Source organism: Neofelis nebulosa, chromosome 8 (assembly GCF_028018385.1).
Source record: "Neofelis nebulosa isolate mNeoNeb1 chromosome 8, mNeoNeb1.pri, whole genome shotgun sequence".
NCBI lineage: Eukaryota > Metazoa > Chordata > Mammalia > Carnivora > Felidae > Neofelis > Neofelis nebulosa.
The window spans coordinates 117188016-117211689 of record NC_080789.1 but is presented as its reverse complement, the minus strand read 5'-3'; the positions used below and the strand labels follow the sequence as shown (position 1 = coordinate 117211689).

Genomic DNA, 23674 nt, shown 5'->3' with positions numbered 1-23674 from the left:
CAGAATATACCTTTTGATATGTGCACACTCAAGCAGCCCTTCTCTAAAGATGGCAGTAGTCAAATGCACGCAGTCACTGCACATGCCACATGAGTGAGACGCAGGTGTCACAAGTGGTATTGCCATTAGTGACGTGAGGTTCCAGAATGGTGAAAAACTCATACTGTGTTCTGAAAAAATCAAGTTCAATCTTCCTTTGATTCACATGGTAGTGGATTCATGGAGAATTCAGTGTACATTACAACCTAGCCAAAACACCACTCATCATCTGTTCCCAAGTGGCTTGAGCCGATGTTTATTTTTATTTGTTTCTTCCGTCAGAAAAGCTTTTAAGGCAAATTTCCTGGAGCTCAGTTTTAGTCATATTTCATAGACTGATAGCTTCATTATTTTCTGAATAATCTGCAGTTTCATTTTTATTTCCTCGATGGCTAGAATACTTAAAACTTATTTACAAAATTTTTCTAGGTGGTTTTTTCCCTTTCATTTCTATTTGTCATTCATTTTCAGTTCCATTGGACTGTGGAGATAAAATGCCATTGACACTATTTAAGGATTTTGGAATTTAATGAGGTTTTCCTTGTGGCTTACTTTGGGGTTGGGTTTCGTAAATGCTCGGTGGGGCTCTTGAAGAGAAGGTGTGATTTCAGTTTGCAGGACAAAGCATTCTTTCCGTGGCTATGAGACCAGCCTAAGAAATTAGGAAAATCAGACCTTCTACAATATTTTTCTTCACAATTTAAGAGAAGTGTTTGAAAAATAACCGAATAATGTGGTTTTGTTGATTATAATTCTCAAGGGTTTGCCTATGTCTTCAATGCTCTTCCTTTTGTGGCTTGCACCATTGATTACTATAGGAGAACGTTTTGTTCCAAGTATAAACATGGAATTCAATGCTGATATGATTATTATTGTCTCTTTTGCTTTCTTTTTGTTTGCATCTGCCTGGCTTATTGTTGCCAGTCCTTTTACTTATGCTCTATAGCTTCTCTTTAACATTTACAGTAATTATATTGTTCTGTAACTACAGTTATTCAAATATATTCCTATTTAGATCTTTTCTGTGTTATATATTAATAATTAGAATGCCTAGGGCAGAGTAAAGACTGAACAGATGGAATCTTTGGTATTATTGTTGCCTAATCAAGTTAAAAGATATTATTTTGTTTAAAATGGTAGACTCACAAGCATGATAAATTTGTAAATCCAAAAACATTAGAACAATTTTCTTCAAACTTTAATTTTAAGGTTAAAATTTCATCCATATTATGGGGGAAAAAAGTGGAACCCAAGAAAAATAAAATTTAAATATAGTCTCTTGCTTTGGCCCATCCTATACTTTCCAGAGATTACTTTCTTCAGATTAAAAAAAAAAGTTTATTCACTTATTTTGAGAGAGAGAGAAAGTGTGAGCAGGAGAGGGGCAGAGAGAGTGGAGGAGAATCCTGATGTGGGGCTTAAATCCATGAACCGTGAGATCATGACCTGAGCTGGAGTCAGACACTCAATGGACTGAGCCACCCAGGTGCCCCCAGGACACACTATTATAATACCATTGACTATATTCTTTGTGCTGTGCCTTTCATCCCTGCGACCCATACATTCCATAACTAGAAGCTGGTATCTCCCACACCCTCCCCTCTGGCAACCATCAGTCTGTTTTATGTATTTATGGTCTATTACACCTTTTTGTTTATTTTATTCATTTTTTTAGATTCCATGTAAGTGAAATCAGATTGTATTTGTCTTTGTCTGACTTATTTCACTTAGCATAATACCCTCTAGGTCCATCTGTGTTGTCAAAAGTGACAAAGTATCACTTTATTTTTACGGTTTTGTGTGTGTGTATAGCACATCACCTTTATCCATTCATGTATTGATGGACACTTTAGTTGCTTCTGTACCTTGGCTATTGTAAATAATGCAGTAAACATAGGGGTTTATATATATGCATCTATATAAATATATATATTTTTCTCAAACCAGTGTTTTCATTTGCATTTGGTAAATACCCCTTAGTGGAATTTCTGGATCATATGGTGTTTCTATTTTTAATTTTTTGAGGAATCTCCATACTATTTTCCACCGTGGCTGCACCAATTTACATTCCCGCCAATTGTGCATAAGTGTTCCTTTTTTTCCCCACATCCTCACCAACACTTGTTGTTTCTTATCTTTTTGATTCTGGCCATTCCTACAGATGTAAGGTGATATCTCATTGTGGTTTTGATTTGTTATTTCTCTGATGATTAGTGATGATGAGCATCTTTTCATGTGTCAGCCATCTGTAAGTCTTCTTTGGAAAAATGTCTATTCAAGTCCTCTGCCCATTTTTTATTGGATTGTTGTGATTTTTTTTTTTTTTGGTGTTTAGTTGTCTAAGTTATTTATGTATTTTGGATATTAACCCCTTATCAGATATATCATTTGCAAATATCTTCTCCCATTTGATAGGTTGCCTTTTTGTTTTGTTGATGGTTTCCTTAGTGTGTAAAATCTTTTTATTTTTATATAGTCCCAGTAGTTTATTTTTGCTTTTGTTTCCCTTGCCTGAGGAGATGTATCTAGAAAATTGTTGTTAAAACTGATTTCAAATTACTACCTATGTTTTCTTTTAGGAGTTTTATTATTTCATATCTCACATTTAGGTCTTTAATTCAGTTTGAATTTTATTTTTGTGTATAGCTTAAGAAAGTGGTTCAGTTTCACTCTTTTGCATGTGGCTGTCCAATTTTCCCAGCACCATTTGTTGAAGAGACTGTCTTTTCCCAATTGGATATTCTTGCCTCCTTTGTTGCAGATTAATTGGCCATATGAGTGTGAGTATATTTCTGGGCTCTCCAGTTTGCTCTATAAAATCATTTGTTTCTGATCCTGTAAAAAGTGCTGTCGGTATTTTGATAGGGATTACACTGAATCTGTAGATTGCTTTGGATGTATTAGTTCTTTCCATTTGTGTCATCTTTAATCTCTTTCATCCGTGTTTTATGGTTTTCCAAGTACAGGTCACTCACTCCTTAGTTAAGTTTGTACCGAGGTATTTTCTTCTTTTTGGTGCAATTGCAAATGGAGTTATTTTCTTAATATCTCTTTCTGCTACTTTGTTATTAGTGTTAAGAAACACAGGTGATTTCTGTGTATTAATTTTGTGTCCCGCATCTTTATTGAATTCATTTATTATTTCTAATAGTTTTTTGGTGGGGTGCTTAGGGTGTTCTATGTATAGTATCATGTCATCTGCAAATAGTGACCGTTTTACATCTTCTTTAGCAATTTGGATGCCTTTTATTTCTTGTTGTTGTAGCTAGTACTTGAATAAAAGTGGTGAGAGTGGGGGGCACCTGAGTGGCTCAGTCAATTAAGCATCTGACTCCCAATTTCAGCTCAGGTCATGATCTCAATGTTCAGAGCCTGCTTGGGATTCTTTGTCTCTGCCCCTCCCCTGCTCTCTCAAAATAAATATTTTTTTTAAAGTACTGAGAATGGACATCCTTATGTTATTCCTAAACCAAGGGGAAAAGCACTTAGTTCTTCACCATTGACTACGATGTGGCTGTAGGTTTTTCATATATGTATGGCCTTATTCATTTTGAGGTATGTTCCCTCTAAACCTACATCACTGAGAGTTTTTTAACATGAATTGAATGTTGAATCGTGTCAAATGCTTTTCCACATTTATTGAGATGATATGATTTTTATGGTTCCAGAGTGCTTTCAAGTTCAATCAGTGTGTCACTCCAGGGAATGTGACAGCTGTGCAGAAAAACAGCCTTTGGTAAGTGAAAGTGAATAGTGGGAGTCACCTGAGTTACTCATGGATGCTGTTTACCATTAGGAGTGCTTTCAGCACCAATAGCCCAATAGTGACTTAAGCCATTAGAACACTTATTCTTACCAGCTTTATTAAAATACAGTTGACTTATAGCATTGCATAAGTTTAAGGTGTACAATGTGATAATTTAATACATTTATATATTGTGAGAGCACAATAAGGTTGGCTAACACTTCCATCACCTCATATAATTACCTTCTTTTGTGTGTTTGGTGATAAAATGTACTCCTAGCAAGTTTCAAGTACATAATACAGTATCGTTAACTATAGTTGCTGTGTTGATACTACACTTGATTCCCAGAGTTTATTCATCTTATAACTGGAAGTTTGTAGCCTTGACCGTCATCTCCCTATTTCCCTACCCTCCAGCCCCTGGAAACTACCATTTACTTTCTGAGGTTGCCTCCTTTCTGAGGTTAGATTCCATATATAAATGAGAACATACAGTTTTTGCCTTTCTCTGACTTACTCCACTTAGCAAAAGGCCCTCAAAGTCCATCCATGTTGTTGGGAAAGGCAGAATTTCCGTCTTTTTTCTAGCTGAGTAATTTGGGTGTGTGTGCTTCCCCAATTCTTTATCTGTTCCTCTGCTGATGGACCTGTTTCCTTGTCTTGCCTATTCTGAGTAAGGCTGCAACGAACGTGGGAGTGCAGATGTCCCTTTGAGACAGTGATTTCTTTCAGATAAATACCTAGAACTGGGATTGCTGGATCATATGGAAGTTCTGTTTTTAATTTTTTGAGGAACCTCCATGCCAAATTCCAGAGTGGCTGTACCAGTTTATATTCCTAACAGTCCATGAGAAGAACCTTTATTGAATATTTAGCAATTCGTGGAATGAGGAGGTCCCAGGATCAGTTCAACAGTTCAATGATGTGACAGATTTAGGATCTTTTCTTTTTTCAAAGGTCATCCTCTATCGATTGGCCTTTATGGTCCATTGTCCCCTGGTTTAAGGTTGGGATTATGGCTGTCAAATTGACAAGCATCACAAAATACCTGAAGTATCTCAAACAGAAAGGATGGGGACAGGGGCATAAAAGATCTTTTGCCTCATGCAGTTGTTTAAATCAGGGGAACAAGTCTTATTCGCAGCTTCTCCAACAGATGTTACCTGGAATTGGGTAGCACGACCAGCTCCGATTAATCTCTGCAATATGCAGATTGTCCTGATTCATCACTACGGGCCGGGATTCAGGCAGACTAAACAAAAATTGCATATTATGCTACACAGGTATACTTCTGGTAATAGCCACCTTTTGTGGATTAGCCTGTTCACACAGGCATAGATACATCAAGTTCTGATTAAAGCAACAGTGTTTTGAGAAAATTATAAACTGTATGCGTAAAAAGGATAAACCCTCTCCAAATTACCTAATCTCATGTTTCCAGCTCATGTTTCTGGCTCCAGTCATAGCAACACCAGGCAGCACAGGGCAACGAAAATAGCATGGTCGGAGGAAGGCGGACCCTGACCCTGATTCCACGACTTGTCACCTGTCACCTTGGAAAAGGTACTTAAGCCTTGCCCCTCACTTTTCTCAGTTGTAAAAGATGAAGATATTGTCTTTCATGTTAAGGGAACTGTGAGGACTAAATGAGATAGTGAATGGAAATCATACAGATGTTTGATGACTAGCAAGTACAATTTGGCAGTTCCTGGGCCTGTGTGTAAGACAGCTGTTAGAAAAAATATTTCCTGCCCTCCAGGAGCTTAAGGGTAAGTGGGCAAACATTTGGAAGGGAAGTGTGTTAGAAGAAAGGGCATTAATACAACTAAGGGACATTTCTTTCAAATCGATATAAATTACGTTGCATACCAGTGGCTAAAAATAAAAATTCGTTCACTACCCTGCTGAGGATTACTTGATTAGGTCCTGATGTATCACTTGGAAGTAATGGCTGTTTTCTAAATAATAAAACGGTCATAGAGATTATGAGGAAACTTCCGGCTAATTTGCTAATGGAGCACTGTTTCTATGGGGTGATTATTTATAGAGCTATATTAAAACTGTGTGCTGTGAGAATAATCATTATAAAACAGGAGTTCACAGTTACTAAATACTTCTATCCCAAGTTTTGTTCCAAATACTTTACATGGATCAGCTCTTTCAAGCCCTCAACAGTCCCATGAGGTGAGCAGTATTATCATCTCCATTTTTCTGATCAGAAAATGAAGACCAGAGAGGTTACACGACTGTCTCAAGGTTGCAAAGCTGGTCATAGACAAAACCGGAATTTGAACTCAAGGATTCTGGCTCTGGAGCCCATGTTCCTGACAGCTCCACTGTACAGTCTTTCGGTGGAACCAGAGCTGGGATTAGCTGGTTCAGCTGTTGAAGCAAGGACAATACTAATTAGCCTGTCTCTATGAACAGGTGGCAGTTTGTCCTCAGGGACAGCTAAATAAGAAGGTTTAGTTTTGCTCTACCTGTTCAGGAACAGGATGTGGATAAAGCTTGGATTCCTGATGGGGAGGGGTGGGGGAAGGGATGTTCCCATCACAGATGGGCCCAGATCACCCACCCTCGACCTCTTTAAATGGCTGCACTGTACAGGTAGGAGCAAGACTAGTGAATTCCATCTCTTCAACAGCCTTGTTGAAGCCAATAAATATTTGACTGAAACAAATATGAAGTTTAATTTCAGACATGGCAAGTTCAAACAAAACCTTGATATCAGAGTAGAAAAGAGAGTTTGTTCTACCATGGGAAACAGTGTACCAAATACCCAAGTGCAAAAACAACTGTGCAGAAAGAAGACAAGTAACTTGAAGACACTTTATTAAGATCAAAGGTTTTCCATTACATTCATTTATAAATCTTTACTAGTTAAGACGAAAATAAATAATAAAAATCTAGATCTTCGAGAAGCTTTGAATAACAGTTTTTGTAAATCTGCGAAGATTACATGTTTTGTCGATTTTATATTACAATTTAGATACATTCAATCATTATACAATGCCAGGAATGTCAGCCTTACATATATTAAGAACATTTAGATGAGGAAGTAAAACAAGGGGGAAGAATATTTCAATTTCACCTTTTTATTTTTAAGCGATTTGATAATCATGGGAGTACAGAATTTCCTTCTTGATCTTGGATTTTAAATCTATGGACTTAAAAATACGAACATTCCTCTTCTCCACTGGTGGCTGACACTCTGTGCTAGGAGCCGGCTGCTCCAAGAACTAGTGCATGAGGAGCCCCACACGCATCTCTGTGGGCGTTGGAGGTCTGGGTGCAGACACAGAGTCCAGGGCCTTTTGCTACAATTGTCAACAAGCCCGTGGCCCTGCCTAACTCAGTTTTAACCTAAGCTCTAAGCATCCACGTGGCCATATAAATGTCACTTACAACACCATGTAGACTATCTAATAAAAGATTCCTTATCATTTTTAAAAGAACATTGCTCGGCTCTAGTGTGAAAAGGGAGAACGGTCTGGACAGTTAGATTTTTAAATAACACCCCATTGCTACTGACAGCAAAAAGCACTCAGTTTCCATAACATTACACTTACCCTCTACCTCCACGGTAAAGAATGTGGACTGCCTAAATTATTCAGACCACTGCCTAGATAATTACATGTTTCCCATTACTCTTCGTACAGGAAGTCTTGGTTTATAGGAAATTTTAGTCTGTGTTCAAAGAGGAATATATTCTACCCAAACTCTCTATGTAAGACTTGTATTTTCTTAGAGCAGCCATATAACTTTACGGCTTTAGCATCAGATCTGGGGACCCTTTTCCCCACTATCTTAAAAAACTAAATTGTTTGCTATTTAGTTAATAAACATAGAACTCACTATTTGGATCATGTTAAGTAACATTTAGTCTGATCAGTGTGTGTATCAAGGCTATTGCAGTAGAGTTTTTGTCTCTGTTTCTAATGTGAAATCTGACCTGTCTGAAGGAAATCCAGTGGATAATGCTATGTCAAATGTGCCGTGCACATAGAACACGCTTGTGAGTCTGTGTATGAACAAAGGTCAAATATTTACATGGAATGTTGACCCTGACATATGCAACTATTTTAAGTTATGACATCTTTACATACAATTTACTTTACGAATAGCTCCATTTGATAATTAAAAAAATATGCCTTTCAAATATTTCATAAATATATAAAATTTCACTATGTTCTATCTTTCTTTGAACATGACATCTAAACTCTCTTTACAAATCAACAAACAAAATATTTTCTGTTTGGAAGTTACAGATGCAGTGAGTTTTGATTGGCCGGGTCTTACTGCAGGCAAGAATGACATGACATGTTCTCTTATACAACTTATGGTCATTTTACGGTCTTGAGCTACGGGAATTGTTTGAAGTTCAGTAGTAACCAAGAAAAATGAGAGCCCATCTAAATATTTACAATACAAGAGTCTGTCTTAAAAGTCTAGAAAAATGGCAAGATTAGGACGGTATCTGACCAGTGTTAAGAATTATTTTGATGATGCCGAGGTAAGTTAACATTACATGAAAAGTTTTCTAAAATATGTCTTAGTGCAATTTAAATATATGATCAATTGCACAGGTGAAAAATGATCACATTTTTAACTGTATCAGTTAAAACATCTACTTTTAGATGTAATGTAAAACATCTACTTTTAGAATAGGTATCACATTCTTACAATTTATTGGGAAAATCCAAAGCCAGCTAGAATCACCTCTTTGGTGACTCTAGAACTCCTGTTTGAGGATTGACAAATAAAAACGTCCTTTATAATCGTTACTTGCCCCAAGATATTACCATCCTGATAAAGATTAATACCATAAGGAAAGGCTTTTAGTTACGGATATAATCATTTTTAAAAGTCCATCTTCCCTTCTTAAACATTTGAGTCACTGATATGTAGTCATAAAAAGGCCTTCTCAAGCTATAACACGAAGGCCACTGTGAATATATTGTATATATGTAAGAAAAAGGTTGCACTTTAAAATAATAAGGGGATGCCTTACTGTTAGCCTGGGCAAATCTATAATGACCCATCCAAAGAAGAGCAAAGATGTCCTGTTTCTTTGGAGCTGTTCAAGGCTGCTAACTTAATACCTTCAACTGCTAACCCACAAACTTGATGGCAGGGCCCACGTCTGAAGCACTGAACTCCAATATCTATTCTCTAGCTATTTCTCTCTAAAACGTCCAACCTCATCTTGCAGCTAGAACTGCATGTTAAAGACAATCAGAAAGTTCAAAGCTCTGCTCAGAATACGGTACTGTGCGGATTTTGATTTTGGAGCTTATGCTCAAATATTGTGTTTGAAATACGGCTGTGAAAAGATACAAACAAAACCAGCATTCAGTTTTAACCAAGATTGCACATCTACAACAGTGATATAGATTAAAAAAAACCCCTACCACCAAAATGGTAACTGATTCCATCATGCACTCTACAGAAAAGATGCTCATGGGACCTCCCTTAGTTATGAATGTAACCAGCTCACTGGAACCCAGTGGGTTTCTGTCTCTAACTTGTCAAAAGTTGTCTTTAGCTCATTGAATGCCACGGTGAGGTCATCATTTACTATAATTTTGTCAAAAAGATGGCCATATTGACTTTCCATTATCTGTGCAGATTTAATCATTTCCTGAAAGTCGTCTTCCTACAAGGAAGTAAAAAAAAAAAAAAAAAAAAAAAAGATTAACCAGGCAATTACACCACTTTACACGGATGCAAACATTTCCACAACTGGTTTACTAAATGCTATTCTGTGTTCATTCTTTCATCTCAGCCACAAATGAAAATGACCCTCTTGAACGACAAGTTCTTCAGAGGTCATAGCTTCTAATACTCTCTCTCTGATCTGTTTGTAACTAAACTGCTCTGACAGAGTCAAAATTCCCACCTTTCCCAAAATTCGGGATTGTCAGTCACTAACTTATCATTACAGGGATGTTTTGCTCAATATAACATAAAGATCTATCCATAGAAGCACAAAAAAGCCATTACAGTACAATCACTCAAAATGTATGTGCCTGGATACAATCTATCTTTTATCGGTTTTTGGATCACACTGTCTACTACATCTTCCAAAGGCAGTGGCTACTGCACGTAGGATTTGGAGCAGCACTTATGTCTTCTTACTAAGCATCATCGTACTTACCGTAAAGGGCTTTGCAGCACCCTGGTCATCTCTGCTTGAGATAATCTTTGCATTTTTCCTTGTCTCCCTCAAACGCTCTATTGATGGAGGCTTTATAAATATCACGTAGGGCTTAAATTCTAGGGTCCTTAAGTGTTTCACTGTCTGCAAGGAAGAAAAGCAGTTTTCTTACATTTCTTCATAATGTCATGAGTGAATTTTACAGTCAAACTGAAGTTTCTTTCAAGGGAGAAAATTCCTTAAAATTATCTAATTCAGGCCAGTAGCTCTTTCAATATATTATTCAATTAGTTGTTGACAATAAATATTAATATCAATAAATTATATATGAATATATGTTAATGATATTAGTAATATTATAGAATGTTGAATAAATTATTAATTAATGAATATCAGTATTAATGAATACCCCTGAAAAGATGTCGGAGCACAGAACTTGCCTTTTAAAATGTTTTGAAATGTCATAATACTGAATAGAAGCAGCTAAAAATATCATAAAACTGGTTTTTAAATCAAATACTTAGAAGATGCCGTTGAGGTAAAAAGCTGTCTGCACATGAAAGTCTTCCAAACATCCCATGTAAGCCTTTTCCTGATCTCACACGAGTTCTCCTTTTGTCCTTCTGTCCTTCGGAGTGTCCTAAAAGGGCAAGCTTCCTGCTCTCCATGAAGCTTGTCAACACTTCCCCGTCAATATTTTATATTATTTACACTACGCTTCTGAGGACTCATCTGCAGTCAAGGGGGATTGGTAAAGGGGTGGGAGTTAAGGGATACTCTTGAGCCATAGTCAGAGCCTCCCTAGAATGTGAATACAAATCACAAACTCCCCTGAGGAGTTAGGCAGACAGGTTATGTGGGGTGGGGGTGGGGAGAGATGGGCTGTACGGCTGGTGAGGCTCTGTGGACATACTGCTGGAACCACACTGAGGGACTTGGACACAACCAGAGCCAGGGCACCGGCAGAGAGGGGTTGTATAAGCAGAAGCATCCTATTCCTCACCGGCGCCCAAGTTAAGGAGTCAATCACCCTACTGATTCTTGGGACTCTTTTTACTTCAGACTCATCTTCCTGAAGAGAAGCCAAGGGCTTCTCTGGGTCATTATGGCTCTTGGAGGTTGTGCACCCTAAGGTGTACCCATCAGTGAAGTGAGAATCTGTGATCCCTGGGTAACAAGGAAGATGCTACGGGTTGGATCTCTGCTGGAGGATATGTGGTTCGACAAGAACTGAATGGCTTCATCCACTGGCACCCTCAGTCCAAAGCGTTCACAAGCATTCCCAGGATGCTGGCAAAGATCTCCCTGACAGCTGCGAGCAGGGTCTCGTTCAGTATAATTCCTGTGAGACGCCCCACAGCTCTACGTGGGGGGCTTACACTTCTAGGATATGTATAGAGTCAAACTCAAAGAAAGAGGGCCAAGAACCAAAATTTCCATTGTAAAAATTGCAAACACTTATAATAATACATGATACTTAAGAATACAGTATATTTGGGGTGTGCCTGGGTGGCTCAGTCGGTTGAGCGTCTGACTTCAGCTCAGGTCATGATCTCGCAGTTCATGAGTTCAAGCCCTGCATCAGGCTCTGTGCTGACAGCTCAGAGCCTGGAGCCTGCTTCAGCTTCTGTCTCTCTCCCTCTCAATCCGCACCAGCCCTGCCCACCTCTCTCATGCTCTGTCTCTCAAAAATAAACATTAAAAACAGTTCGTTGTTCACTTACGTGAGGCTGCACGTCCAACAAACAAACTTTGTTTTTCGCCAGGACAGAACGAACTGAGTCAATACTTGTGCCGTAGTAATTGTTTTTATATTCCCCATATTCAATAAACCTGTAGGAAATCGGACATGTGTCAGAGCCATTTGCGAATTAATTATACACATAAGTGGAAAGACATAATTCACATATATAAACGATATTCTTGCTGGACACGTAATTTTCTTTTACTGTGTTCAATAAAATAAATAGGGCCAAGTACTCCAGAATGTCCATTTAAAAAAATCTTTTATTTTACATTTTCACATCAGTAACACTTGCTTGTATTACACTGAAACAGAAAAAAGTACTTTAGTCCACCAGTACTCTGTTTGCCATCACCTCTTTTTCAGAACTAATGCAATGCAATAAAACAGTGAATAAACCAAACAATAGAAACTACTGAAATTTCACCATGCGCTACGGAATAACCAAGCTCAGCTTTAGAACTACAGCGGGAACTGGTTGGTGGCTAATGGAACCAGGGCAGCCGATTATGTGCTATAAAAACACAATCGCCGTGCCAAACGTGGAAAAAAGCATTTTGATGTTTCAATAAAATCCCCAAATCCTACATTAAAACACACATTGCTCCCCAACACCCTCCATTATCCATGCTTAAGCAAATGGAAGACCTGGGGAGGTGGAGGAAGCCGAGCTGGCCAGGGGATTTAGTACAAGCAAGGCGATTAACATTATTTTAATTTTTTTTTTGAAGAGTCAGTGAGGGAGAGAAGTGTGTGTGGAGGAGAGTGTGGACGTAGGGATCTATGACATAGCTGTTAGTTTTCTGAAATAAAATTCTATTCACATATGTTAAGATTCAATTAGTTGAGGTCACAATAACATACTAGGAACATTCCCTCATTTTTCAAAATAATTCCTACACACTTAACTCACCACAAACACAGCAGCTCTAGGTTATTAAAAAATTACAGGTGAAGATTGGTAACGAGTGTTATCACCTTCTTATCAGTTTCAAATATTATAAAACTGAAAATATATTTCAAATGGCTCAGTTGCCTAAAACTGGACACGTAGGCACATGCTTAAAAACAATGGTTACACAAAAAAACTTCCACATACTTGTTATTTTGTACATCTGTCTCAAACAAATGCTTGGAAATGAAAATATATTCCACACCGTCACTCTCCTGGCTTCTTCTTGCTCTGGTAGTGTCTGTGATTTAATTAAAAAGAGTTTACAAAAGTCTGTTTCAACCATCCTGAGGAACATACTGAAAAAGAAATCATCATGTATTAAAAGTGCTTTTTCATAAACCAGACTTAAAAACTCACAAGAAAGCCAATTAGCCAATAAAGTGTCATTAATTCAGAATTTCCATCGATATAAAAACATATTGAAGATCGATTCAAAATTAAACTGCATTGTGTCTGTGCTATTCATTACCTTGAAGGTGCTCTAATATGTTAATTACATAAAAAGTTATCTTAACCCTCGAGGAAAAACTCGTTTCTTTCGCAGATAATATGCTTATTATCATATTTATTATCATATTCACTGAAGCAAGTCTAACGCCCACTAGGTTGTAAGGTAAACTCTGAAATGACTTTACTCTCTTCTACACACAGCAGATAGGGAGGATGCCATCAATAACTGAACGAAGTCAAAGATCTCCAGGTGCCATTCATTCCTCCTTTGCAAAAGTATAAACACCTTCTTAGAATACTACGGAACCCCCAAACATTCAGTAATTTTACCTATTTGCTACTAAATTATAATGGAGGAGAAAACACAAGGACTAATTTTAAAACGAGAACCAAACCTAAGGAGTTGCAGTGCCGATATGGCACGTGAAAGACTGACTACGGCCCATCTTTCCTACTGATTACAACTAAAAACTCTGCGCCCAAGACAAACTATCTGAGCACTTTATTTTTATTATTATTTAAAAATGTTTATTCATTTTTGAGAGACAGAGACAGCCCACAAGTGGGACAGGGGCAGAGAGAGATAGGGAGACACCGATTCCGGAGCAGGCTCCAGGCTCTGAGCTGTCAGCACAGAGTGCGACATGGGGCTCGAACCCCTGAACCGTGAGTTCAGAACCTGAGCCGAAGTTGGATGCTTAACTGACTGAGCCACCCAGGCGCCCCTCCCCCGAGCACTTTTAAAATAAATAAAGCAGGTTGTGTCGGGAAATCAACAGGCATGGGGCAGAGTTTTAACTTTTATTTTCTCTTTGTTTTGCCCTGAGGGTGGGAACAGTCACAGAGCATCATGGTGTTATGTGTGACTTAATTGCAGAGTAGGAGCCCTTATTAAGAAAAAACAAAAAAGTCCTTAAAAACTGAAGTGTGTGGAGGTAATCCAGGAAGATTGGAGGAGATATTCTAATCCTGAGTAGGAAGGAATACTAGCTGAAGAAAAAACCCTGAGCTATACACATGCAGTTTGGACTCCAGCTAACATAGCAACATTTTACAACAGAGTTTAGGACACAGAAGTGTCAGCCTAACCCCTCAATAACAGCAGCACAGAACACATCCAAACCAACATAGAAAAGGCTTATTAGAAAACTGAGCTGAGATGTGAACTCTGTACACCAGTATCAGACTCCCCCGAACTACATGTGACAGAGATGACCCAAGCCAGTGTAGCAAGAGGTTTAGAGAACTGAACTGAGGGGCACCTGTGTGGCTCAGTCGGTTGAGCGTCCAACTTCGGCTCAGGTCATGATCGCGCGGCTCGTGAGTTCAAGCCCCGCGTCAGGCTCTGTGCTGACAGCTCAGAGCCTGGAGCCTGTTTCAGATTCTGTGTCTCCCTCTCTCTCTCTGACCCTCCCCCATTCATGCTCTCTCTCTCTCTGTCTCAAAAATAAATAAACGTTAAAAAAAAAAAAGAGAACTGAACTGAGATTTAAACCACAACTCACGAGACAGAACTTATAGTCTAAACATAAAATGGTTGATTACTTGCTAAAGTAAAAACATTCTCCAGAATGTTGATTCCCCTATATAGCCTGCTTGCTTTACTCATTTTCAAAGTGCTCAGACAGTTGTCCTGGGGCCAGAGTTTTTAGTTGTAATCAGCAGGAAGGATGGGCTGCTTGCCATATTCGCACTGCAACTCCTCAGGTTTTTTTGTTTTTGTTTTTTTTTACATTTATTTATTTTGAGAGAGAGAGAGAGTATGTGAGCAGGAGAGGGGCAGAGAGAGGGAGAAAGAGAATCCAAAGCAGGCTCCATGCTGTTAGTGCAGAGTTCGATGTGGGGGGTCAATCACATGAACCATGAGATCATGACCTGAGCTGAAATCAAGAGTCAGATGTTTGACTGAGCCACGCAGGAGCCCATTTGTTTCTAAAGTTAATCCTGTATTTTCTGTTCCATTATAAGCAGGACCTAGAGTTGATACAACATTGCATTCATAATATCCAGAATGCAATTAGGGGCACCTGGGTGGCTCAGTCGGTTAAGTGTCAGACTTTGGTTCAGGTCATGATCTCACAGTTCATGAGTTCAAGCCCCGCGTCGGGCTCTGTGCTGACAGCTTAGAGCCTGGAGCCTGCCTCAGATTCTGTGTCTCTCTCTCTCTCTCTTTGCCCCTCCCCCTCTCTCTCTCTCTCTCTTCTCAAAAATAAAGATTAAAAAAACTTAAAAGAAATTATTCAACAAACAAAAAACACACATAAAATAGGACCAGTTCTCAAGGGGAAAATGATAGATGGCAACTCTGAATGAACAAGAAGTTAACTAGGACTATCAAGCAAAGAATAAGGCAACTATTACAACTGTGTTTTATAAGGTAAAGGACAATACACCTGAAATGAACGAAGATATGCATTCTTAGAGAAATGTAAACTATAAAGAAGAACCAAGTGGAAATTTTGGAACTGAAATATACAATATCTAACAGAAACAAATCACTAAGTGGGCTCAGCAGCAGAATGGAGATGACAGAGAAAAAAACCAGCAAACTTGAAGTAGGTCAATAGAAATTATAAAATCTGAGCAACAAAGAAAAAAAGACTGAAAAGATATAAATGGAGCCCCAGGGACCTGTATAACGTATGTGTAATCCGGATGCCAGAAGGAGATGAAAAAGAGATTGAGGCAAAAAAAAAAAAATGTATTTGAAGAAATAACAGCCAAAAACTGCTAAAATTTGGTGAAGACATAATGTTTACAAATTCCCAAAGTTTCAACAAATCTCAAATAGGATAAGTTCAGAGAAAAATCATGCCTAGACACTAAAACCAAAATACTAACAGCCAAAGATACAGAAAAACATTTTGAAAGCATCTAGAAAAATCCAATACAGTACATATGAGGAATACTGATTCCAGATTTATTGTATTATTATAAATCATAAAAACAAGAACTCAATGAAATAATATCTACACTTAAGGTACTGAAAGAAAAGAATTTCACCCAAAATATCCTTCAGGAGAAAAAGGCAAAATAAACACCTTGTTAGAAGAGAAACCAAGAAAATTTATCAGCAGATGTGTTCTAAAAGAATATTCAAGGAAGGTTTTAGGCTAAAAGGAAATGTTAAGAAGGAAATCTATATCTTCAAGGAATGAAGAGCAACAGAAAGAATGGTTGAATAGAAGTTTGCTTTTTTCCTCTTAAGTTCCTTAAAATATATATTAAAATATATTTATATATGTATATATTATATATACATATACAACTGATTTAAAAGTTTTAATATTATCTGGTAGAGTTTCCAATGTATGCAAACATGATATATTTGTCAGTTACCACAAAAAGGACTATATAATTGAAAGGTTTCTATATTGTATGTGAAATGGCATGAAGATAACTCTGAATGGTTAGGTATAAGCATGTTGTAATCCCTACAGCAACCAGTAACAAGTAATACAAAGACATATAAGCAGAGAGCAAATAGGTAAACTGAAATGGAATGTTAAAAACCATTCTAATAATAATAATAATAAATAACAGCAGAAAAGAAATAAAAAGCAGAAGGCAAAGGATAAACAGAAAAACAATAAAATAGTAGCTTAAATGTAATCATTTTCATAATTCGGGAAATGTTAATTGGTTTGTATACTCCAATCAAAAGGCAGAGATAGAAAGGGTGAAAAAGACCCTAGTACATGCTGTCTATTAAGTCTGTAAGAAAGACACATTCACTACAAAGACACAGATAAGTTGAAAGTGAGCAGATGGAAGATAGTACATATACCATGTAAACAGTAAGCATAAGGCAGCTGAAGTGGCTACTTTAATACCAGATAAAAGAGATTCCAAGAAAAAGAGTATTACCAGAGATAAAGAAGAACACTTCATAATGATAAAAGAGAAAATTATGAGAATTATAAATTTGTACACACATAATAACAAAACTTTAAAATACATGATGCAAAAAGTGGCTGAGTTAAATGAAGAAATGGGCAATTTCACAACCAGAATAAGAGATTTTAATGCCTCTCAACAGCTGATAGAAGTAGACAAAATATCAGTAAGACACAGGTGATCTAAACACTACCACCAACCTTTGGAGCCTAATTAATACCTATGTAACACTACATCCAATACATGCAGAATACACATTCTTTTCAGGTGTACATGATGCGTTTGTCAAAAGGAAGATCATATGCTGGGCCAATAAAAAGTCCCAACAAATTTAAAAGAACCCAAATCATAAAAGAGTAAATTCTCTAGCCGTAACATAATTAAAAACCAGTAATAAGATATCTAGGAAAATCTCAAATATCTGAAAATTAAATAACACACTTCTAAATAAAGATTCAAAGATGAAATAATAAATACTGTGAAGGACATAACAAGGAATATACAACCTATTACAGTTACAGGATGCAACATGGTGCAAAGCAGGAAACTTATACCTTTAAATGCTTATATTAGAAAAGAAGATCTAAACTCTATGACTGAAAGTTCATCTTAAAATATGCTAGAAAGAGGGGCACCTCGGTGGCTCAGTAGGTAAAGCATCTGACTGTTGGTTTCAGCTCAGGTCATGAATCTCACTTTCATGAGTTCGAGCCCCACATCAGACTCTGCACTGACAGTACAGAGCTTGCTTGGGATCCTGTCTCTCCCTCTCTCTCTGCCCTGCCCCCACTCCTGCGGTCTCTCTCAAAGTAAATAAATAAAATTTTAAGATGTTGCTACAAAGAAAACATCACAGTACACCCAAACCAAGGAGAAGAGAATAATAACAGAAATTAATACAAAAAAAAAAAAAGACAATAAAGAAAAACAACAAAATTTAAAAACCTAATTACAGTGATCAAGAAAAAGAGAATAGGGATGCCTGGGGGAATCAGTCTTTCTCTCATGTTTTCTCTCTCTTTCTCAACATAAATAAACAAAGATCTTTCTTTTAAAAAAAGAAAAACAAAGATCACCAATATAAAAAATGAAAAATGAGTTATTATCAGAGATCCTATGGACACTAAAAAGGATTAGAGAATATTATGCATTACTTTATGCCAACATATTTGATAATTTAGATGAAACAGATACATTTCTTGAAAAGTATAAAGAATCAAAATTGAAACAAGAGGAGGCAAAATATCTGAATAGCCTGTCAAATAAATCAAATCTATTTTTTAAAACCTTCCCCCAAAGAAAATTCCAGGCCTAGATGGCTAATGAAGTCTATCCACCATTTAAGAATGAAATAACACAAATCTTACATCAACATATTTTTGCATAAAGAGGAATCACTGCTTAATTCATTTTATGATATTAGTACAAACTAATTACACAACCTATCAAAGACATTAGAAAACATTACAGACCAACCTCCATCAAAAGTTTAGATGCAAAAGTCCTCAACAAAATTATTAGCAAGTTAAATTCAGCAATATATTTGTTAAAAAGATAAGAGATCATAACCAAGTAGAGTTTATCTCGTGAATAAAAAGTTGGCTGAACATTTGGAAATCAATGGAATTCACCATATTAACAGAATGAAGGATAATACACGATCCTTTCAATGTATCTAGAAAAATCATCAGAAAAAAATTCAGTGGCCATTCATGACAAAAAGCATCTGCAAACTAGGATTCACAGGGAATGCCCTCAAATAAATAAAGGGCATTGATGAGTAAACATCACACTTAATGGTGAAAAAGGGAGTTGTTTTCCCTTGAGATCAGGAACAAGGCAAGTCTGCTAAGTAACAACGTAAAATATGACTTGAAATGGATCAAGACCTAAGTGTAAAATGTAAAATTATAAAACTTCTAGAAAAAGCAGAGTGTCTTTGTGACCCTGAGACATAAAAGATTTTTAGATAGAACATAAGCACAAAACATGATAAGTGAGACTTTGTCAAAATTACAAACTTTTGGTCTTTGTAAAATACCAGTAGAAAATGAAAAGTTAACCCACAGACTGGAAGGAATAGGTGTATAACTTATTTATCATATAAAGGACGTGTATCCAGAATATATAAAGAATTCCCAAAACTCAATGAGACAATGCAATTTTTTACACGTCTATTTATTTCAAGAGAGCACACAAGCAGAGGAGGGGCAGAGAGAGAGAGAGAGAGAGAGAGAGAGAGAGAGAATTGCAAGCAGCCTCTGTGCTGTCAGTGCAGAGCCCGACGTGGGGCTCGATGTCATGAACTGTGAGATTGTGACCTCAGCTGAAATTAAGAGACTCACGCTTAACGTGAGGCCCTCTGACAATGCATTTTTTTTTAAATGGCAAACTATTTGAATAGGCATTTTGCCAAAGGTGCATAAATGACTGGGTCCACAACATGACACTCAATATCATTAGTTATCAATTAAATGCAAATTGAAGTACAATGAAATAGCACTACACACATACAAGCATACCTCGTTTTACTGTGCTTTATTTTGCTTCACAGATTTTTTTTTCTTTTAAACAAACTGAAGGTTTGTGGCAACCCTGTGTCAAGCATCAGCATCATTTTTCCAACAGCATTTGCTCACTTTGTGTCTCTGTCACATTTTGGTAATTCTCACGATATTTCCAACTTTTTCATTATTATATCTGTTATGGTAACCAGTGATCTTTGACGTTACTATTGCAGTTGTTCTGGAGTGTCATGAACTGTGCCCACATAAGGTGGTGAGCTTAATCAACAAACGGTGTGTGTGTTCTGGCTGCCCCACTGACTGCCCGTTGCCTGATCTCTCCCCGTCTCCTCGGGCCTCCCTATTCCCTGAGACACAACAATATTGAAATTAGGCCAATGAATAACTCTACAATCGCCTCTAAGTGTTCAAGTGCAAGGAAGAGCTGTACGGCTCCTGCTTTCAGCCAAAAGCTAGACACGATTAAGCCTAGGGAGGAAGGCACGTGGAAAGCTGAGACAGGCTGAAAGCTAGGCCTCTTGCACCGAAGAGTCAAGTTGTGAATGCAAAAGAAAAATTCTCGAAGGAAATGAAAAGTGCTACTCCAGTGAATGCACGTGAATCGGCCTCATTGCTGACCTGGAGAGAAGAGCCAACCAGCCACAAGCCCGACTCCCTTCAATTCTATGAAGGCAGCGAGAGGGGAGGAAGCTGCAGAAGGAAAGTGTGAAGCCAGCAGAGGTTGCCCCTGACGTTTAAGGAAACAAGTCATCTGTGTCACAGAAAAGTGCAGGGTGAAGCAGCAGATGCTGATGTAGAAGCTGCAGCAAGTTACCCAGAAGACCCAGCTGAGATAGATCATTAACGAAGGTGCCTACACCAAGTGGGTTTTCACTGTAAATCAAACAGCCTTATACTGGAAGAAGGTGCCATCTAGGCTTTCACAGCTAGAGAGAAGTCAATGCCTGACTGCAGAGCTCTAAAGGACAGTCTACCTCGTTAGGGGTGAATGTCATCGATGGCTTTAAAGCTGAAGCCAGTGTTCACTGGCTGTTCTGAAAATCCCAACGCCCTTAAGAATTATGGGAAATGTACTCTGCCTGTGCTCTATAAATGGAACAACAAAGCCTGTTTATCAGCACCTCTGTTTCCAACATGGTTTACTGGATGTTTTAAGCCCACTGTTCAAAGCTAGTGCTCAGATTCTTGCTGAAATACTACGAAAGCACCTTGTCACCAAGAGCTCGGATGGAGATGTAAAACAAGACTAATGTTGTTTTCAAGCCTGCTAACACAACATCCATTCTGCAGTCCATGGATCAAGGAGTAACTCTGACTTTCAATTCTTACTAAGAAGTACATTTTTGTAAGGCTATGGCTGCCATAGATAGTGACTTCTCTGACGGATTTGGGCAAAATAAATTGAAAACCGAATTATGGAAAGATAACTTTCTGGAAAGAGTTCACACTAGATGCTGTTAAGAACATCTGTGATTCGTGGGAAGAGATCAAAATATCAACATTAACAGTTTGGAAGAAGTGGATTCCAATACTCATGAATGACTTTGAGGGGTTCAAGCCTCGAGTGGAGAAAGTCACTGCAGCTGGGGTGTAAATAGCGGGAGAATTGGAATTAGAAGTGGAGCCTGAAGATGGGGCCGAATTGCTGCCACCTTGTGATCAAACTTTAATGGATGAGGAGTCGCTTCTTATGGCTGAGCAAAGAAAGTGGTTTCTGGATCTGGAATCTACCCCTGTGAAGATGCTGTGAAGACTGTTGAAATGACAACAGAGGACTGAGAATACTACATACACTCAGCTGATAAAGCAGCACAGTATTTGAGAGGATCAAGTCCAATTTGGGGAGAAGTTCTACTGTGGGTCAAATGCTATCGAACACCAACCACTGCATGCTACAGAGAAAGTGTTTGTGAAAGGAAGAGTCAGTAATGTGGCAAACTTCACTGTTGTCTTATTTTAAGAAGTTGCCACAGCCACCCCTGCCTTCAGCAGCCACCAACCTCAGGGCAAAACCCTCCCCCCAGAAAAAAAAATGACTTGCTGAAAGCTCAGAGGACAGTAGCATTTTTTTAGCAATAAAGTATTTTAAAATTAAGATATGTACTTTTTTGGCCTTAATGCTACTGCACACTTAATAGATTACAGTATAATCATAAATTTTATTTTTTTAAGCATAACTTTTATATGTACTGAGAAACCAAAAAATTCATTTGACCCACTTCATTGCAATATTCACTTTATTGTGGTGGTCTGGAACTGAACCTGTAATCCCTCTGAGACGTGTCTGTATCACACTGAGAAAAATTTAGAAGGCTGACTCTAATACCCTCCGGTTCTACCCACGTTGCTGCAAATGGAAGGATTTCATTCTTTCTCATTGCCAAGTAGTATTCCATTGTATATATAAACCATATTTTACTTAAGTGAAATAAGTCAGTCAGAGAAATACAGATATCATATATTTTCACTCATATGTGGAATGTGAGAAACTTAACAGAAGACCATGGGGGAAGGGAAGGGGAAAACATTGTTAAAAACAGAGAGGGAGGGAGGCAAACCATAAGAGACTCTTAAATACAGAGAACAAACCGAGAGTTGATGGGGAGGGGTGGGGGAGAGGGGGAAATGGGTGATGGACATTGAGGAGGGCACTTGTTGCGACGAGCGCTGGGTGTTGTACGTAAGCGATGAGTCACGGGAATCTGCCCCCGAAACCAAGAGCACATGGCATAGACTGTATGTTAGCCAACTTGACATTATATATAAATAATAAATCAAAATAAATTAAAAAATAAAAGGCTGACTATACAAAGTGTTGGCAAAGACGCAGAACGACTAGATCTGGCATACACTGCCAGGGTTGTAAAATGGTATAACCACTTCAGAAATGGTTTGGTAAGGTCTTACAGAATTACCTGTCTCAGCCATTCTACTCCTACTTATTTATCCAACAGAAACAAAAACATATATTCATCAAAATATCTAGCTTATAGGTTTATTTGTAATAACCCAAAACGGGGGGAACCCCCAAGTATCCATTAAAAGGTGAATGGATGGATGAACAAATTATAGTATTTCCATACAATGGAATACCACTCAGCAATGAAAAGGGATGAATTACTAATCTATGAAACAACCTTGGTGAATCTCAAACTCATGCTGGGTGAAATAAACTAACCCCTCCCCCCAAAGAAAATTGGGAACAATGTATAATTTCATTTATATAAAGTGCTAGATGATTTAAACTAATCTATAGTTTCGGAATGTAGATCTGTGGTTGCCTAAGGCCAGGAGTAGAAGGATAGATTACTAAAGGCATGGGCAGATTTTTTGAGGAGATGGTAATGTGCATTGTTGATTGTGATGATGATTTCATATGTGTATATGTATGTTAAAACAGATCTAACTGTACCTTTTAAATATATGCAGCTTATCTATTTCAATTATATCCCAATAATATGTAAAAGGAAAACTGCAGAAAGGGGGGAAAAAGTAACCTAATACAAAAAGTAATTGATTTAAATCGAACTTAAATTTAAACTATATCCAAAATTTTAATTAACTTCTATTTAGTTAAAAGCATATTAAAAAAAATTTTTTTTTTTAAAAATTTTTTTTTTCAACGTTTTTTATTTATTTTTGGGACAGAGAGAGACAGAGCATGAACGGGGGAGGGGCAGAGAGAGAGGGAGACACAGAATTGGAAACAGGCTCCAGGCTCCGAGCTGTCAGCACAGAGCCCGACGCGGGGCTCGAACTCACGGACCGCGAGATCGTGACCTGGCTGAAGTCGGCCGCTTAACCGACTGCGCCACCCAGGCGCCCCCAAAAAAATTTTTTTTTAACATTTATTTATTTTTGAGACAGAGAGAGACAGAGCATGAACAGGGGAGGGGCAGAGAGAGAGGGAGACACAGAATCTGAAACAGGCTCCAGGCTCTGAGCTGTCAGCACAGAGCCCGACGCGGGGCTTGAACTCATGGACCGTGAGATCATGACCTGAGCCGAAGTCGGACGCTTAACCGACCAAGCCACCCAGGCGCCCCAGTGAAAAGCATATTTTAATACAACATTCAGATCTTCTAAAACAGTTTTTCGTATTTCTACTGGTAAAGCACCAAGAAATTGTGCTATTCATTACAAAATGTCGCACCTTCTGCAG

At 37.9% G+C, this 23674-nt stretch overlaps 1 protein-coding gene and 1 long non-coding RNA gene across 13 annotated transcripts in view; one reads left to right on the top strand and one right to left on the bottom strand.

The window, feature by feature from the left end:
* The window catches only part of LOC131483461 (uncharacterized), a 124492-nt gene that overhangs the window by 70919 nt on the left and 29899 nt on the right, over window positions 1-23674 (top strand). For 5 of the 6 annotated variants that reach the window (XR_009247695.1, XR_009247694.1, XR_009247697.1 and 2 more), the window contains 2 exons: window positions 3708-3775; window positions 5226-5347. This is a non-coding gene — a long non-coding RNA (uncharacterized LOC131483461). Of the gene's footprint in view, window positions 1-3707; window positions 3776-5225; window positions 5348-5910; window positions 6507-23674 lie in introns of those variants that run through there. The other variant, XR_009247699.1, reaches the window with a different exon arrangement.
* The window catches only part of MPP7 (MAGUK p55 scaffold protein 7), a 301509-nt gene continuing 284434 nt past the window's right edge, over window positions 6600-23674 (bottom strand). For all 7 annotated transcript variants that reach the window (XM_058681606.1, XM_058681609.1, XM_058681612.1 and 4 more), the window contains 4 exons: window positions 12785-12878; window positions 11666-11774; window positions 9942-10085; window positions 6600-9440 (listed from right to left, as the gene is read on the bottom strand). In XM_058681606.1, coding sequence (XP_058537589.1) covers window positions 9261-9440; window positions 9942-10085; window positions 11666-11774; window positions 12785-12878 — 527 coding nt within the window. In that variant the 3' untranslated portion in view covers window positions 6600-9260. The remainder of the gene's footprint in view (window positions 9441-9941; window positions 10086-11665; window positions 11775-12784; window positions 12879-23674) is intronic.